The sequence below is a fragment of the Typopeltis vanoorti genome, chromosome 1 (genome assembly GCF_054136105.1).
Source record: "Typopeltis vanoorti isolate ZY-2024b chromosome 1, IOZ_Tvanoo_1.0, whole genome shotgun sequence".
Classification (NCBI taxonomy): domain Eukaryota; kingdom Metazoa; phylum Arthropoda; class Arachnida; order Uropygi; family Thelyphonidae; genus Typopeltis; species Typopeltis vanoorti.
In genome coordinates, this window is record NC_143549.1 from 7,169,554 (window position 1) to 7,188,588 (window position 19,035).

The 19,035-nt window shown below is 36.8% G+C and overlaps 1 protein-coding gene across 1 annotated transcript in view; it reads right to left on the bottom strand.

Moving 5' to 3' along the window:
- Positions 1-19,035, bottom strand: part of LOC150109762 (serine/threonine-protein phosphatase 6 regulatory ankyrin repeat subunit C-like) — a 336,489-nt gene that overhangs the window by 286,620 nt on the left and 30,834 nt on the right. The window contains 1 exon segment of the mRNA XM_090396213.1: positions 1,290-1,523. Coding sequence (XP_090252339.1) covers positions 1,290-1,523 — 234 coding nt within the window.

The window sequence follows — 19,035 nt, forward strand, 5'->3', positions numbered from 1 at the left end:
ATAGAGGTTTTTTTTTTTTTTTTTTTATGTATAATGTCTTTCCAATGTGGCTATTGAGTTTGGATGCCAGGTGTTTAGCTAGTTTATAGGTGACACAATATATGGCATCAACAATAGGGGCTCAAGGTTTATGAACCTTAGGCACTCCATATAACCTTGATATATGCAGATAAAAAAAATGTTTAGTTTGGACAATTTCAGTTAGCCAACTTGTAACGTTATCTAGGATGAAAGTTTTGTTTTTGATACTATAGGGTTATTTACTATAGGCAAATAATTTGATGTATTGAATAACCATTCGTTCAATTTATTATTGTAGTCATCAGTGTTCACGATAAGTGTAACATTGCACTTATCTGCTTTCACTATTACTATGTTTTGGTTTAGTTTAAATATTTCAGAGCTGCTTTCCTCCAGTGGAGGAAAGCAGCTCTGAAATAAAGCAGCTTGCATTTTTAAATACATCAAAGGCGCAACACTTACAACACCTACATCAAAAGCACAACAGAAGAAACTGAGCTCCCTCCTAAAACGACACAGAATCAGAACAGTATATAAACCTCTAAACAGATTATCTACCTGCCTTAGACAAATCAAAGTCACCTGATCCCTCTCTCTTTCCTAGCTGTCTATAGCATCCTCTGCCAGTGCAGAACCCAATATTTCAGAAAGTCAGGACAAACTACTTTGGTCAGGAAAAAAAAAAAATCTTTTAGTGTTAAATTGCCTTTGATAATGCTAACTAAATCTAGTGAAACATCAGTTTGTAAATAATTAATCTGAGCTTTTAAATTATTTATTTACCTTTCGTGTCCACGTAGTTTTTACTTCCAGGAATTTCGAAATGAATGGAATGAATGGATGCCATCTATTCATTTCACAAATTTTCTCAGAATTCTCATTACTGTTGTTTCTAGTCTTTTATCAAATGTTTTATTTCTAACCTAATTCTCAAATCCCTAAAACTAGTCTGAACACTGTTATATTCTAGTTCAGTGTTTCAGAAATTTCTTCCTTATTCGATATAAATTTATTTAATTAGCTTCCTAGAATATCTTTCTTTGTTTCTAAATGGTACCTGAAACAGAAATGAATTAATACGTGATTCAAAATATTTCAATAAAATCTATTCATGTAGAGTACAAGAGTAATTTGCATATGGAGGAATAATGACCTAAACATATAACATGTGCTTACACAGTTTTCACGAAATATCCCTAAAAATCAAGATTATAAATCAGCAAACTTTAATATTACATAAGATATTTTAAGAATGCTTCACATTATACCTCACTTCTTGAACAGCAAGCTCGATGGAGTGGAGTAACCCAGCGGTTATCTTTGGTATTTACTCTGGCCCCACTATGAATCAAAAGATCTGCTATCTCAGCATCACCACAAAATGCTGCTGCATGAAGTACACTCCGCCTTTCAATATCTTGATAGTTAACATCCTCATTCTGGTACAGCAGCTGACGAACTTCATTAATATCACCCTTAAAAACTGCTTGTATTAATGGTGGCTAAAGAGGATAAAAAAAAAAAGAAGAAGAATTTAACTTTTAGTATTTAAAAATAATAATAAATGTGCAAATAAGAGAAGGAAAAACCAACTCAAATGCAGTCAACTAAAACAATTTACATAAGCAAGATTTCTCTTACAAAACAAATGCAAGTTTAAAAAATTACCTTAAAATTTTAACTTATGTATAATTAAAAATCATAATTTACTATACAAAAGTTGCTTCCTGAATTTTCTGTTCAATTTCACTAAGTTAGTCAAACAAGCTATGAATGGAAGGTTTTTTTTTTCAGATAATCCACTTTTACCATTCCAGCCACAAAACACATGCGTTTAAAGAAAAGGTACACAGACAGAAGGAAGACAATATTAAACCACTCCACATACCTAATGCAAGAAGCATCAGATTATATGCACTCATTCATGAAGATCAACAGCAGCAAAATTATTGCTACAAAGAGCAAAGAATGTATCTGAATAAAGTATCCCCAGAAGCCTCACATTCAGTATTTTTACTCCTAAAACAAAAACAAATAAATAAATAAGCAAGTAAAAAAAAGTTAAATGAAGAAAAGAATTCCATCATTTTCTTCTTTTTTTTTTTTTTTTTTTTTTATCTGGGAATTTAAGACATAAATATGAGCTTTCTTTAACATTGTAAAATACTTTTAAGGGACATTCTTCTTAAAAGAAGAATGTTATCATTGTTATTATTATCAGAGACCTCTATGGAATCAAAGACTTATCAAGGGAGTCATGGATCACCCAAACCACCAGCAATTTTTATTATGGGCTACCCCAAGGAGTCCTTAAGCTCATCAACAGAGGCCCTAGACATCATGTCAAGAACTATCCAACATTTGCACAGTATTTATAATACTTTGCTTCGAACTCATTCACAGTCATAGCACTCATGACAGACTGGTAACCTATTGCACTCATTCACTATTCTCCAAGCAAAAAAACTTGGTTCTAGCACTCTTGCTAACTACTCTCTGTATAGGGACCACCCACCCTAACTACTCTAGGGTGGGTGGCCCCCTTAGTTCTCCCACCACCAGACCTGTTCTGAAAACTTTCCTCTGAATTAATCTTGTAAAAACTCCTCCGTAATTTGCATGCCTCAATCATATCATTCCTTTTCTGCCTATCAAACAGTTTCTATAACCCACAAATCTTCAACCTGTTCATGTAAGGTTCATTTCATAGACCTACTAACATCTTAGTCGCTCACCTCTGGACCCTCTCCACTTCCTCATCACCAAAAACCCCAGCACCCGGATCTGCATGCAGTAATCAAGATGGGATCTTATCACGGCTTGATAAAGAGGAACAATAACCTGCTTGTCAAAGTAGAATCAGTAACCAAGCAATCTGATGAGCTGCTTTAGCCACCTTTGCTATGTGCCCCCTAAATTAACTGCCTATCTACTAACACTCCCAATTCTCTGGCTTTATCAATTTCCTGGAGTACAGTTCCACCAATGTGGTACATAGCTGGTAATCTTTACACTCCAAAATGCATAACCTTACACTTTGCTACATTAACTGACATCCATTCTCCTCTGCCCAGTCTGCCAATCTATCCAAATCATCCTGCAAAGTTTTGACATCATCTCTATTAATTATTGCTCTACCCAACTTTGCATCACTGGAAAATAACTGAACAGTTCCTCTCAAATCCTTTGTATATCGTTAATGTACAAATTAAACATTAGTGATATCCTAGAACAGAACCCTGCAGCACGCCACTAGTCACGGGCGTTCTTTTGGACTCTACTCCTGAATAAACTACTCAGTGATATCTGTCCATCAACCGCCCTCCAATCCAATTCACCAACCCTATATCCATCCTCATGTGCTGCAGCTCGCTGATTAAAATTCCATGAGCTATCCTGTCAAAGGCTTTTGCAAAGTCCAGCAGTATCACTGTAAACCCATTACCTTTATCCAACTCAGCTGTCATTACATTATAAAACATAAGCAAGTTACTGAGTCATGACCTAGCATTCACAAAACCATGCTGCCCACCCCCCATAATATCTTGTCTTCTCATAAACTCATTCACACCAGATGCACTAACTACTTCAACAAGCATGTTGTTCCACTGACTCACTGCCCTATAAAACAAAAAATTTCCATCTCACCCCTTTCTTAACCAAATACACACAGAGCTATCTTCCACCCTTTGTTCTCTTCCCACACCATATAACTGTATTGTTTTGAACTGCTTTTCTCTAGGCATCTTGTCATATGCCTTTCCCAGCTCTGCAAAACTTAAATACAGATCATTGTTATATTTCCATGACTTCTCACCATTTGTTTTAAAGTGGAAAAAATTCAGTAAAAGGTTTGGTTAACTTGTTGATAATTTGAAAAGCACTTTTAGAATTATTTTTAAGTCCTCTTCTATATTTTTGCATTCATCTAATATCTATAAGTTTCTAGCATGTTTGATTTCTTTTTTAATAATCTTAGTAATATTTTTGTACTGTTCTCTATTATCACTGCAATTAATATGAGATTTCAAATATCTTCTTTCATCGCACAGGTCCGAAATATTTTTGGTTATCCATGGTTTATTTATTTTCCTTTTGTATCCAAGAATTTTTTCAGCTGCCTCAGTTATCCTTTGTGAAAAGTATTTGGTTTTAGATTCGATGTTATTATATTTCTTGAAGTTTGTGTCAAAAATTTATTTTTATTTGTATTTATATAGTATATTTATTTGGGAATCTTTTAATTTTTCTATATAATACCTTTTATGAGTTGATTTTGTAGGTAATATTTCTCTCATTTTCATATTCACAGTTGCGATGACCATGTTGTGGTCACTGCCAATGTCGGCGCCTGGAAATGATCTGGTTCTCATGAGGTTGATGGAGTTTTTAAATCTTGTGCTTACAAGGATAAAGTCAATTTGGTTGTGTGTGTGTTTCACCATCAGGGGAAGTCCATGTCCATCTTCTGGAAGGTTTATGGGGAAATAGAGTGTTAGTAATGGTGAGTTCATTTTGTGAGGCAAAATTGATCACTTCAAAACCTCTTTCGTTTGTATCCCCATAGCCATACGGTCCGACAAATGGGAGATAATCCGTGCCGATGTCTGTACCAACTGACACCTTTACTGTTGCAGTCACATCCAGAGTAAAGCAGCAAATGTCCTTCATCTGTTGTTAGATCTCCTGTTTTGGGCCACTGAATTTCACAAAGTCCCATAACAGTCCATTCATATCTGTTTAGTTCGTGCTGTAGTAATTTGAGTTGACCTGATTGTAGTAGAGTCCTAATATTCCAAGTTCCAGTCATTAAATGGTCGCAGAGTCTGAATCTGGATCCAGTTTTTTCATTATTTTTTTTTGTGAGTGATAGTGGTGATGGTGGCACCAGTCGCTAACTTCTCATTGCCACCCCTGGAGCTGCTACCAAATGGCAATGCGTACCTTGTAGAACCAGGCAACGTCCAAGCCGGCATGATGTGCTGTGCTAAGTCCTTCGCCATGAATGTCTACTGGGCAGTAAATTAAGACAGATGGTGCCAATCTGCTCTTCTGTCAATCTAATGTTTTTAAAAACTGACTGGTTTAATCAACAGATTTTGAAAAAGAAATATAAATAAATAAAATAATAAATTTAGTTTAATCCTTTATCCAAGTGTAAGCAAACAAAATTTGTGCCTGAAGTATCTTCAGGACTGAGGCAACTTGTGGTAAAGGTGGACCAAGATCTCATCACTTCTTGTCTCAGTATCTCCCATAATGCAAAGCACATCTCCTTGTGGAGATGTATAATGCTATGCATTAAGGGAAGCGCCACTATCCAGACCGGTTTCGACCTTTATTGAGGTCTCGTCAGTGGGAGCCAGGCACAGAAGTGGTGATACTAAGGCAAGAAGGGGTGATACTAAGTACCTTTACCATGAGTTGCCTCAGTCCTGAAGATACTTCAGGCACAAACTTTGTTTGCTTACACTTGGATAAAGGATTAAACTAAATTTATTATAGTCTAATCATGTGGGAAAAAAACTTCCAACATCTTTCTCTAATTCGAGAGTAATTTAATAATAGGGTGGTACACCTTTTGGCAACTCATATAGATAAATATGACTTCTCCATTGCTTCTGCCTTAGTATCACCACTTCTGGGTCTGGCTCCCACTGATGAGACCTCAATAAAGGTCGAACTCAGTCTGAGTAGTGGCCCTTCCCTTGATGTCCACAAGAAGGAGATGTTCTTTGCATTATGGGAGATACTGAGACAAGGAGTGATGAGAGCTTGGTCCACCTTTACCACGAGTTGCCTCAATCCTGAAGATATTTCAGGTGCAAACTTTGTTTGCTTATACTTGGATAAAGAATTAAACTAAATTTATTATAGTCCAACCAAGTGGGGAAAAAACTTCCAAAATAAATAAATAAAATATTTACATTTACTAAGTTTAAAACATAGTAAATATTTAATTAAAACAGCGCTTTAATTAAATATTTTCAATTAAGCTTCAAATGTGGTATTCGCAACTGAAAATTGATGCTGAAAGACCATTGTTCAGGTTTTAACAAATTGAAGGAGCACAATTATGGAAGCAAGTTTGCCTGAAAAATGTTTGTGTAAGCATACATGAAATACATAAAATGTTAAAAGTTTTAGGCATACTGGATGAATTAATTACTACCATCAGTGAGCAGCTTGAAAGCACTGGTGGTAGGTCATGAGTGATTAATCCATCCAATTACTTTCCTGCTGAATGAAAAAAAAATGCTAACGTTTTTTTTATTCCCTTATAGGTAATAAAAGTGATTTAATTGATTTTCTGATTTTCGTTAGCCTTTATACCCTATCTAGCTTTTGGAGACTGAGTGAGCAATTCAATCCCCAGCCGTAGCCAATCAGTGACAGCTGACCCATGTCTATCACTAATTATAGCAGCCACCGATGAAGAGGCTGGCAAACTAGTGCTGCCATCTCTTGGTACCAAACCCTAACAATATGTTACTGTCTGAAATAATGTGGGTACTATGGTCGATTTTCTTGAGTTTACGGGATAAAAAACCCGAGTTTCCAGGAGGAAAAACCCGCTTCCCTGTGCCAGAGATCGACTAACTCTAGAATCAGTCAAAGAAAGGCTGAGAAAAAGTTCCTCCAGTCAGCGACTAGACTTGAACTTAAGTCTGACTTTGAGCAACCAAGTGCAGAGGACGCATGTGCCACTTCCACTGAACTACACAGGCCTCCTCCTGCTGAATGAAGTAAGTCTAACTGTTTAAGATTTTAGGATGTTTCACCTTCTCAATCATGAGAGCAATATAACCCCAGCTTTTTGACCTTTTGGATGATGTTTTTTGTTTTTTTCAGAAATGAGGAAAGGATTCAGTTTTGGGTGTTGACCCACTAGTCAAAAGTCTGTGGGAGTAAACTCTGGCAAACAGGAGATGTTCAATCACACAAAATTGACTTTGAAGCCAGAAGTGCATGGGAATGTCGTGCAACAGAAACCAATTGTTGTTGTGGAAGCGTTCTTTCCTGACAGGTCATAAGCAAGCATAGAAACATTATTTCATTTCATCTCATCTTCCTTTCCCTCTTTTACCTTGAAGTGTTGAGGGTCTATCAATCATCAGACCTCAAACTGCTCACAGGATAAGGTGGTCAGCCCTATACCACGGTGTATCTTATGTCTGTAGTGTTGAGTTCTCAAGGCCAGTTTGTCTGCTTTGCGGGATGAAAAACCCCAGGATAAACAGGTGGGGAAAACCCTACTGTCCACGCCCAAGACCAGCTAACTTGACTATGGCTGAGGAAGACCCTTCAGTTCCTCATGTCACCGACAGGAATCGAACCTAGGACACTCCTTCCCCAGGCATATGGTTGCGAGGCGCACAGCCACTAGGCTAACTGCACAGATCAGAAACATTATATTACTCCTAAATAATACTGACTGTTCAACATAGTGCCCTCAGGAACAAATTCATGGTAGATAATTCCAGCAGCATCGAAAAAAAATAATGACCATTGTCTTGGCAACCTGACTTTCTTTTGCTGAGGAGAAGACGTTCCATGCCATTCCATGGCATGGAACGTCTTCTCTGGCATTTCATTTCTAGATCAAACTGAAAATACCAACTTTCATTACCAGTGACAATTCTTTGCAACACATCGTGATCTTGATCAACTGCATGGATAAATTTTGACAACATGCAACCTGGTGCTCTTTCTGTTCATGTGTCAACATGTGCATCGCAAACCTCAAATCCTCCTCATGTGCAAATCTCTTTCAAAGATTAATCTGGCCATTTCCTTACCGACACCAAGCTGTACAGCAAAGTAACCTAGTGGTTATTTGCCTGTCATGGGAAACAATTTCCATACCTTTCACCACATTATCATTTATTCATACAGAAAGTGGCCATCCAAAGTGTGGTTCCTTCTCCAGGGACTCCCTCCCTTCTTTAAATGTCGAAAACCAGCAGAATACCTGTGCACAGCTTAAGACAGTCATTGCTGTAAACTTTTTTTAGGTCTTGATACACTTCTGTAGCAGTTTTTCCTAATTTACAGTAAATTTTTATCACAGCACTTTGCTCCATGGAATTCTGACATACACCACTCCCACTCTTACTTCAACAGTTGCCACATGAAAACTGCTGCATCACCCAACAAGAAAATTCACCTGTGATTACAACACACACTCTAGCAGTCAACAAAAAACATGTTTGTTAGTTTGTTACTTTTATTCAAAGGGCTGTGATGTAAAAAAATCAATCTCATTACTTAACAGGCACACTGTGTATTATTTCACAGTGTGCCTCAGTAATTTCATGCACTTTGATTTGCCAGTCATCACACAGATCATCTTCAAGGCTGGTATGGCCACATTTAAACTTGGCAGACCAAACTCATGACCAAATGAGTCTAACAACTTATTCCACTCATTTGCTATCCTCCACATAAAAAATCTCATCCATGTGATTAATACCTTGTTAATCACATCCTTACGCAACCCCAGAGGATGACTCCTTGTTCTCTTCCATTCAGTCAGATACTGAAAAATGTCTTGCTATCTACTATATAAAATCTTTTCTTTAACTTACGAGGGTAGTCTAAAAAGTTCTCAGCCTTGACCATAGATATGGCAACACTATCACCACAATTGTAAGCAAAAGTGTTGTCTGTATCCCTTGAAATGGATAAAATTAAGTTGCGGTTATAAAATTCTATGTAAAAGAAGGTTTAATACCAAACGAAATTCATTCGAAGAGTGCCCATAAAAGTTTCTGGGCACTCTTCTCCTTCATTTTCGACAATTAAGAAATGGACTGTCAAGTTTAAACATGGCCATACCAGCCTTGAAGATGATCTGTGTGATGACCGGCAAATCAAAGTGCGTGAAATTACTGAGACTATAGGCATTTCAAAAGAACGTCTAGGATATATTTGCATGAAGAATTGCAAACAAAAAAGCTGTACACAAGATGGGTGCTAGCTTGCTCATGGTGGACCAAAAACGCACTTGCATGAAAATCACTGAACAGTGCTTGGAGAATTTTAACAAGAATAAAACTGAATCAATTTATTACTATGGATGAGACTTGGATCCACTATTACACACCAGAATCCAAACAGCAGTCAAAACAGTAGACAGAATCCAGTTGTTCAGCGCCAAAGTCGGTTCCATCAGCAGGAAAGGTCATGGCTTGGTGTTTTGGGATGCTAAAGGCATTTTGTTTATTAATTATCTTGAAAAGGATAAAACAATAACTGGGAAATATTATTCTGATATTTTAACCAGACTAGATGAAAAAATTCGTGAGAAAAGACCTGATTTGCAGAAGAAAAAAAATCATCTTTCATGAGGACAATGCACCTGCCTTAAGCAGTAGGTCTAAGAATTAATGTTTCCCAAACCTTGAAAAGTATAACAGACCTATTTATTTAGATATGGTTAGTGTGTAAAATCTACTGTTTAGTCCAAAAGTCTTTCAAGTCTGTATTCGCTATACTGATGCACAGTAGTTTTTTTTTTTTTTTTTTAATATGACAAGCTGAAAAAAACAAGGAACCTTTGTTGACCCCTGAGATTTTTTGTAAATGATAGGTTGTTGCTAAACAGCACATATGCATTGGAGTATGTAGAGAGACCAAACAAGAGAAGTAAAACTTGGTTGAACTGCTAGTTATCAGAATAAAAGCAAGCATTATTGTAGGTATGAAAGAGGAAATACAAACAATGAAGAAAGTGAAGTGAGAGATTGAAAGACAGTAAAAATGATCGAACAGAAGTGAGTATGATAGGGAGAATAAGAGAAAGAATAAATGATAAAAAGATAGTGAGTAAGACTTCAGAAGTGAAAGAGTTGATCAGGATGAAAAATCAGATGAGAAATATGTACAGCGAGATTTGGGTGTTGGTGTAAAATCAAAGAATGCAAAAGGAGAGAATGAGGAAAAGTAGATAAAAAGTTGAAAAAAGATGAATGACACCAAAGTGACAATATAAGGAGATTTCAGTTTCAAGTGTGGTGAATGAGAGGGGTCAGCAAAGTCTATACTTTAATAAATACTTTCCGATATTTCGGCAACGTCACGTTGCCATCTTCTAAAGGAACTTACAAAAAAGCATGTAGCATGTGCACGTAGGCACTACAACACAGTAATTGGGAATGAAGAAATGAAGCTATTGTTCTCCTAAAAGTCCTGCTCCATGGCATGTTTCAATTCTTGGTAGTCTTTTATTTTAAGTTAGCCTTTGTAATCTGTCATAATGACATCGAGAATTTCAAATGCAATAAAATAAACACTTATTTCATAATTGAAAAATTGGACAATAGTTTTAGTTAGATACTGTGTTTTGGTGCAACATATGGTTTTGCTCAAGTCTATACAGCATAGTTTCTGTGAGAAGGGACATGTGATTTATTACTAAGTGCCATTTTTATTGCATCTGTCTCTATAATTGCACTATTTGTTGAGAATGACACAGACTGCAAAAGCCTCTGTACAATACCTTATTCAGTGATGCAATAAAACTAAATTCGATACTTATAACTACTTGCACGATACGGACAGACATAAATTTAACGAAGATAAAATTTGATTTTTAAGTCCCGCGATGAAAAATATGAAAAAAATAAATAAATAAAGGGTTACTAGAAATTGTAGACCACGTTATATCGAAACCGCGTTGAACAAGGGATACTACAATTTGTAGGCCACGTTATATCGAAACCGTGTTGTATAAGTACCGCGTTATACGCGGGTTACCTGTATATATATATTTTTTTATTTAACTTGATAAAATACACATTGGAAGAGAGGCAACAAAAAGGACTATTTATATTTAATACATATTATAAGAATATCTATTACAGAGGGAAAAAAAAAAGATTATCCTTTTGGATATACAATAGAAAGGAGGCAAGAGATACATCAGTGGTAGACAGTATTTGTCTTTTTAATAAGAGTCAACATTACAGTTCAGTATCACTTTCAGTTATCTTTCAGGTGAAAACAGTATCTTCATCGTCGATAATCCCGAACAGGGTATCAGTTGGTTTCCACTCATATATAAATTTGGCTACACTTCTTGTTTCTTTGTATTAATCAAATTTCAGTGAAAGTCTGCTTTGTAGTTTCCAACATAGGAACACATGAGAGTTTGTTCCGATTCAATGATGGACGGGTGCTGGTTATTTGTGTGCTTGGAAGAAGATATAGGATGACGGCTTAGGTGCAGATGAAGAAGAAATTGCATATTCTGTGTCTGTTCTCTTCTGTATTTACTAAATTAAAGTAGTCTTTCTTCTTGGCTGTGTGTGTAGTTACAGGTGCTAGAGGTTATATTCAGGGCATAGGTGATCATCGCTTTGTTTGCAGGACAAGTTATGTGTGTGTTTGTTCCAAGGTACCTGAAACTTCGCAGAATAGACAAGATCTGATTCTCTAAGTTGAAATTTGCAGAGCTTAGAAGATGGAAAGATGCTATGCCATAGCATACAATGTATGTCGGAATCTGGTTTGGCATACCTCTATTTATATGGAAAATCTCACTGAAAACTGAGTGGCATGTGCAGCTTTGTAGACGAGAGGAATAAGGATGAATATGTGAAGGGCAAAGTTAGAGGTACTGACATGAGGAAGTGGTATATTTTCTTGTAGTTGGAAGGAAGAATTGGAAGTGAGACTTCAGATGATACAAGATGAAAGGTGGACTCCTCACAGTTTCTAGAAGGAATAACCGATTCCCTGACATGTAGCGATATCTGGAAAGGCTTTTATAACAGCAGCTTGCATCTGTTGATATTGCTTTTCAGTTTTTGGTTTTTCCATTGGTAAGCATGTGAATGTTTTCCAGTTTAAGGTTTGGGTCAGGAGGTCCCCTATGATTCTTATTCCTCCCCAATTTTTCATGTAGGTAAAAGAAAGGACTGGCCAGTTGTGAGACTTGTTATGCTTCTGTTTGAAAACAGTGGTTCTGTAAGTACAAATGACTCTGTTGATCCTATCAGTGTGTAATGAGATTCTGTATTTTCCCACCACTATAGAGCATCTCTGTAAAAATGAGGTAGTTTAGGAGGTGATAGAGCAGAACTGGCCATTCGGAGGATTGTGGAAGTCCTCTGGTGGATAATTTCATAATTTCATGGACCAAATTTGAGAACAACTAAGTGTGGTCTGATCAGAGTCTTATACAAGGGAATGATAACTCTCTTATTTCTGCAGGTTAGCGTCCTTTTCAGTATTATAGCAATCCTCTGGATTACCTTCATCACCATTGTAATATGTTCCCTGAATTTCAGTTTTCTATCAATCATCATCCCCAAATCCTCTTGAAGGGCTGCCACATCTGCACTATTCCTAATAACCCTGCCCAGCTTCTCATCATCTGCAAACAACTGAATATCCCCTTGCAATCTATTGACAATGTCACTGATCTAAAGGTTAAACAATATAGGTCCCAGTATTGAGCACTGCAGAACCTCACTTGTAACCTTCTGCCTCCTTGATAGTACCCCACCATACACAACTCTCTGATACCTATTAGACAGCCAATCCTGGATCCAGTTGACTAACCCGACATCCAAACAAATGTGCTGCAAACTTAAAGATCAGCTTATCATGTAGCACCCTGTCAAATGCCTTCACTACATCCAAGAAAATGGCAGTATATGCCTTTCTCTCATCAACTGCTCTTGTCTCTTTATTATAAAAGGCAATCATATTACAAAAGCGAGAGAGCCCCTTAACAAATCCATGTCGATTCTCACAGATAACATTATCCTCATCTGCCCAGCGCTGTATATAGTCCCTCACTAATTTCTCCAAGACCTTAACAACTACTGGTGACACAAACTGGCCTATAATTAGACAGTTCCAGTCTGCCACCTCCCTTATGCAATGGCATTATCTTACCTTCCTTCCATTTCCTGGGTACCTTTCCCATAGCCAGACTTCCAATGAAAACCCAGGTCAACGGAGCTGTCAGTTCTTTAGCACATTCTCTCAAAACCCGTGGCGAAATACCATCCAGTCCCACAGCTTTACTGACATCCAGAGTACTCAGTATTTGGAACTTACTCTCCTCTTGCACCTCTAAACCTTGAACCTGTCCTATTCCTCTAGTATTAAAACCTATTTCCCCAGGATGAAATAAAGTGTTCATTGAACAACTCCACTATGTCCTCTGCATCAGTCACTCTATTCCCATTTTTATCCCAATGACATTCTTCATTTCTCCTCCTACTCGCCATGTTGCTAAAAAATTCCCTAGGATTTTCTTTGGATCTAAGTACCAATCTCTTCTCATATTCCAGTTTTCCTTTCCTCTCCATACTAGTCACTGTCCTGACAGTCTTATATTCCTCATGCATCTGCTTTCCACCCATCTACTTTTTAAATCACTTTGTCACCTGCAGTTCCTGTTTGATATTGTTTGTCATTCACTTTACACCAAACTGTGTTCTCTTCTTCACTCGTGGAATACAGTTTATTATTGCTGGTAATAAATATTTCTTCACAATTTCCCAAGCTCTAATGATATCTCGCACTTCCAATTCCTCCCTCAATGGAACTGCCCCAAATTGGTATCTAGACTATTATAATCACTTGCCTTATAATTCCACATACGTTCCCTTTTCCTTGATACTCCTGCATGTCTATTCATCTTCCAAGTCAAAAACCACATGGTCACTCTCTCTCTCTCTCTCTCTCTCTCTCTCCAACTGGTGGGAGAGATGTCACCTCGCTTATTATCAGCTTTTCTGATGCTATGACCAAATCCAAACTCTTGAACCTCCTGTTTCCTCTATTACAGTGTTTCTCAAAGTGTGGTACGCATATCCCTGGGGTATGCAAAAAGTCTTCAGGGGGTACGTGGCAATTTTCGGCTATGCATCATATGAAATCATTATTTTAAATGTATATATTTCTCAATAAATTATATATTATGTATGTAATATATAATTTATTGAGAAATATATACATTTCTCAATAAGTAAGGCTGTAAGCAACAAGAAAACGTTGATATTGTATCTCAATCAAATGAAATTGATAAGGGTGTGTCGTCTGACATCTCTAGAGAACCAACTTGGAAGAAGATGAAAAATCTTTGTAAGTATGATATGAATTACTTGAAATGTGAATTTTTATGTTCAGGAAATGAAGAAGAACCTATTCCAAACTTTGTTCTATTAAAAATAAATCATATTTTTTGTTTACATGAACATTTAAATTCATATAAAATAGACATTTACAATGAAATATACTTTATTTTTTTATTTTGATAAGGGGATACTTGGTAATAATGAAAATTTAAGGAGTAGACAGATAAGTTGGAGAAACACTGCTCTATTACATGTTGCCTAAGACATTTGTCCCTCGAGAATTCTAGAAATTCCATTCCCTTATTACTACATACATTTTCCTCAACCCAGCATATACTGCTGTGGCTAAAATCTCCCATAACAATCATTCTTCTTGCACTTGCCAAGTTCAACTGCCTAATCATCTTGCTCCCCACCCCCTGAGCTCCTTAGCTTGTAGCAACACCCCAGTAATTATCCCGTCTTGCCCACCTCTACCTCACAACATATGCTTTCAAAACCATTAGTGTCATTGCCTTCCAAAGCCTCTACTCCCTTACAGGACGTAAGTCATCACTTATCACAAGCAGTACTCCACCACAGCATTTTCCCTTCCTATCCTGCTGAAAAATGCTGTAGCCTGCTACTTCTATTCCTGTTATTATATCATCTTCCGCCAACCACATCTCAGAGATCACAATAATCTCTGGCCAGTCTGATGCTATCAGTGCCACCAATTCATCTCCTTTATTCCAGATACTCCTGGCATTAGTATATAGCATAAAAATGTCACTACTTCTATACCTATCATTATCTCCTCCAGATGGACTCAGTGTTACCTGATGTTGTTCCCCTTCCCCCCAAGCACTCATTCCCACAAGAGGCCACCCCTGCTACAATCCACTCTGGGAATTCTAGTTTCCCTACATTGACACACCAACTAGTTCAGAAAACAGCAATCTCTCCAGATGCCTATGTCCTTCTCATTCAAATGCAAGTGGTATCTCACATACAGTTCCTTTCAGTCCTCAAATGTCCCCCAAGCATCCACATATTCCAATCCTCTCTTCTGACACATTCTGGCTATTATGCTATTCATTATTACTGCTCTTCTGCTCAGCTCATCACTATCAAACCTGGGCAACACACACACAATCTTTCCTCTTGGGTTTTCTTCCATACAACCTCAAGCAATAATCTCAGAACTCTTGGCACCCAATTTACATTGCCTCTCAAGTCATTCGTGCCCACCATGACAACCATCTCATCCGCCCTTTCACCCTGCTCAATTGCCATACCCACATTCTCTGTTGTTCCTCCATGCAAACACTCCTCTGGTATCCTATCTTTGACACCATGGATCATCAAGTCTCCATACATCACAGCTCTTACCACTCTGTTCCTTGATTGCTCACCTGCATCGCTCTCTCTCTCTCTCTCTCTCTCTCTCCTCTAACTCTTTCACTCTGTGTTCCCCTACTTATCTGCTGTCCTGTCCTGGCATCATTCTATCCCTGGTTCCAACACTCCCTCGCATTCTTCTTATTCTCTCTGTCTGTTTGCATTCTCTCCTCTTCTATCATTCCCATATCTCTTTCTCATTCCCTCTCTTCTACTGCTACTTTTCTCTGCTCTTCTATCATTCCCATACCTCTATCTCATTCCGTTTCTTCTACTGTTTCTATTCTCTCCTCTTCAATCATTCCCTAACTCTCTCACTCCTACTCTGAGTCAGTGAATCTTGCAGACTTGCAGCAGATTTATTTAGAAGTATAACATCATCCATAAAGTAAAGAGCTGACATTAACATCTCCAATTTTGATATCAGGTTGAATACCACTTTCCTTCATAATGTGATACATATAGATAATGAATAACAGAGGAGATAATGTATATCCTTGTCTGACACCAGATTTAAGATTAAACCATTTTCCTGTACTTCCTTCAATTCTAACTGCTGACTTACAACTCAAATAAAGACTAAGTATTGCTTGATATAAGACTAAGTATTGCTTGATATAAAACTCCACTGACGCCATATAACTGTAGTGTTTTGAACAGCTTCTCTCTTGGCACCTTGTCATATGCCTTTTCCAGATCTACAAAACTTAAATACAAATCTTTGTTATATTCCTGTGATTTCTCAACAATTTGTTGTAAAGTGAAAATCTAATCCTGACAGCTTCTATTTGGCTTGAATCCAGCTTGTTCTTCACCAAGCTTCTCTTCCAAAATCCTTCTCAACCATTTCTCAAGCATACTGTCATAAATCTTATCAGGAACACTCAGAAGAGAAATACCTCTCTAATTCTCACATTCAGTTTTATTTCCTTTTTTATATACGGGTATTATGAGAGCTCTACTCTAATCATCTGAAATTCGTTCTTCTCCAGGCCTTCAGAACTATGCAGTGCAGCCACTTTTAGACTTTTATACCTCCATACTTGAACATTTCTGGTCAAATATCATCTACTCCAGCTGCTTTTCCACATCTCAAGCTTTTGATGGTTTTTTCCACTTCAAGTATGGATATGTATTCCTGATTGGCCTAGTCAGTGTTTTTTACCACTGTGTTGTTACTGATTGACTCATTTTGCAATTTTTCAAAGTAATTACTCCATACTTCAAAGATATCTTTTTCTCTAGTTTTCATGTCACCTTTATCATCTCTAATTCCTTTTACAGAACTCTGTCCTCCATTTCTGAGCTTCTTCAACACCTCCAAAAACTTGCCACCTTCTTGATATTTATTTTCTGTGTTCTTACCCAAGTCTTCCTATGAGTTTTATTTAGCTAGTTTTACACAATGTTTTACACAACTTGACTTATTTGCCAGGAACTTTTGATATGTTTTCTTCTTTTCATTCACTGCCTGTTTAACTTCATGTGTCCACCATGGAGTTCTGATTTTCTATCCTTGCAGACAACCTCACCACCTGACTATCTGGCTGAATCAATCAATGTTTTCTTCAGGACTTGCCAGTGAATCTCCAAGGTTTGGTTCCTACAACACTACAATGTCTTATAACCATTTCCACTATTTCTCTGTTTCGTATGTACCTTATGTGGTTTTAATCCCCCTGCTATCATCAGCAGCACTTGCCTCCCTTCTTTTGCTTTCTATCTGCAAAAAACATTGTATCCTTCAATTTCTATTCCAGTCAAGATATTATCTTCATTCAACCATGTTTCACTTATTCATACAATTTTTGGACGAATAAACTCAATCAGTGAAACCATTTTATGTCCCTTATTTCTGATACTTCTGGCATTTGTAATAAACACAGAAGTTCACATTTAGGTCTATAAATAGTACTACTCAAGCCACCTGTTAGTTGTGATTTCCCCACCACACTTGCCCTTGCCCACTCACCTTTATCGCCACTTACATCTACTTAGCTAAACTTCTCCACTCACATTCTGATGTACTCCATTTCTATGCTGAAACAATTACGGATTGATACATGCATCAGATATTTTAAATGTCTTACATTTGTTAGTAAGTGATGAAGTCTATATATTTGCATTTGGCCTTGTGAGGATCCTTAAATTTGAGAAGAAACAATTCATGTTGAAGGGGATTTTGAATTCAGCACCAAAGATTATCCTTGCTCATCCACCATGTTCTACATACACACTCATCACTATCCAGCAAAGCAATAAATGCACATGGAAATGGAATGCCAGGATTATAGTGGATGTTATAACAGGTGCTGAAACAAGTTTTTATGCCAGCTTGGTTGGCCAAGTGGTCAGCTTATCAGCTTTCCAACCAACAGCCTGCAGATTCCAACCACACTGTGAGCATGGATATTTGTGATTACTTTTAGCTGGGAGATGAATTTCAGTGCCTGCCTGCTGTGAGAACACCTCCTAGCTTATTGGAAAACTAAGTGGTTTTAAAAGTGACATGTTTTGTCTCTAGAGTAGAGCTTATCGAGCTTAAGAGCAAGTAGAGTATAAGCGAGTAGAGCTTATGTTAAAAACAGATAAAAAATACCAAAGAATTATAAAAAATTAACATTAAAAAAAAAATCAGAAAAAATTCTTATCCCCATGATACTAATATGCACCACAATTTAGTAATGTGACCTCTAAACTTTGGGTACCAGTCAACCACTATTCCTAGATTTCTCATTTTTTCCACCTTCAAAATTTTCTCACTAATGTATACTCTGAACCACATTTGCATACACAAGGTTTTCTTATAATATATAAAAAATAAAAATATAATACAACAAAGAATACAAACACACTCTGGTATTCTTATTATGTTGTTGAATTTGAAATTATACATGTGTGTTTTATGTAATTTGAAAAGCTCTAAAGAATCTGAAAGTTTCATATAACATAAAAAACACATAATTTATAAACAATGTAAAACATTATATTTCTAGTTCATAATACAGTTTCAAAATAACTACCAAAATATGCTTCCAAAGGAGATTAGTTGGTTATTAAATATGACTAACCAATAATGAATACATTGCATAATTGTGTCTACTACAAAACCAATACATCATGATTTCCTTCCTTTTCCAGATTTCAAATAGATAACTTCCTCTTTCTTGGAAACTGGCAGATGTTGCAATTTCATAAAACTAGCTATATTGCATCACAAATAAACATTCAGCAGTGGAGGAAACATTTCTGCAGGAAATGTATAAGCAGACATAATGTAAAAATTACGAATGTTCTCTATGATTTTTGAAAAAAATTCCAAACTAAATGGAGATTTTGGCTAAATTCATGATGTAATTATGAACAGCACACAGATGAGAAATATCAAGTTTATATCAAGCATAAGATAACAAAGAGCATTCACAGATGTTTTGACAAATGTATTTAATGATGAAACAAACACTACAGATAAAAGAATGCTATGCTCAAGCAACAATGGCAAAAAATAACAGAAAATTTATCCTACTATCTGCTTCAA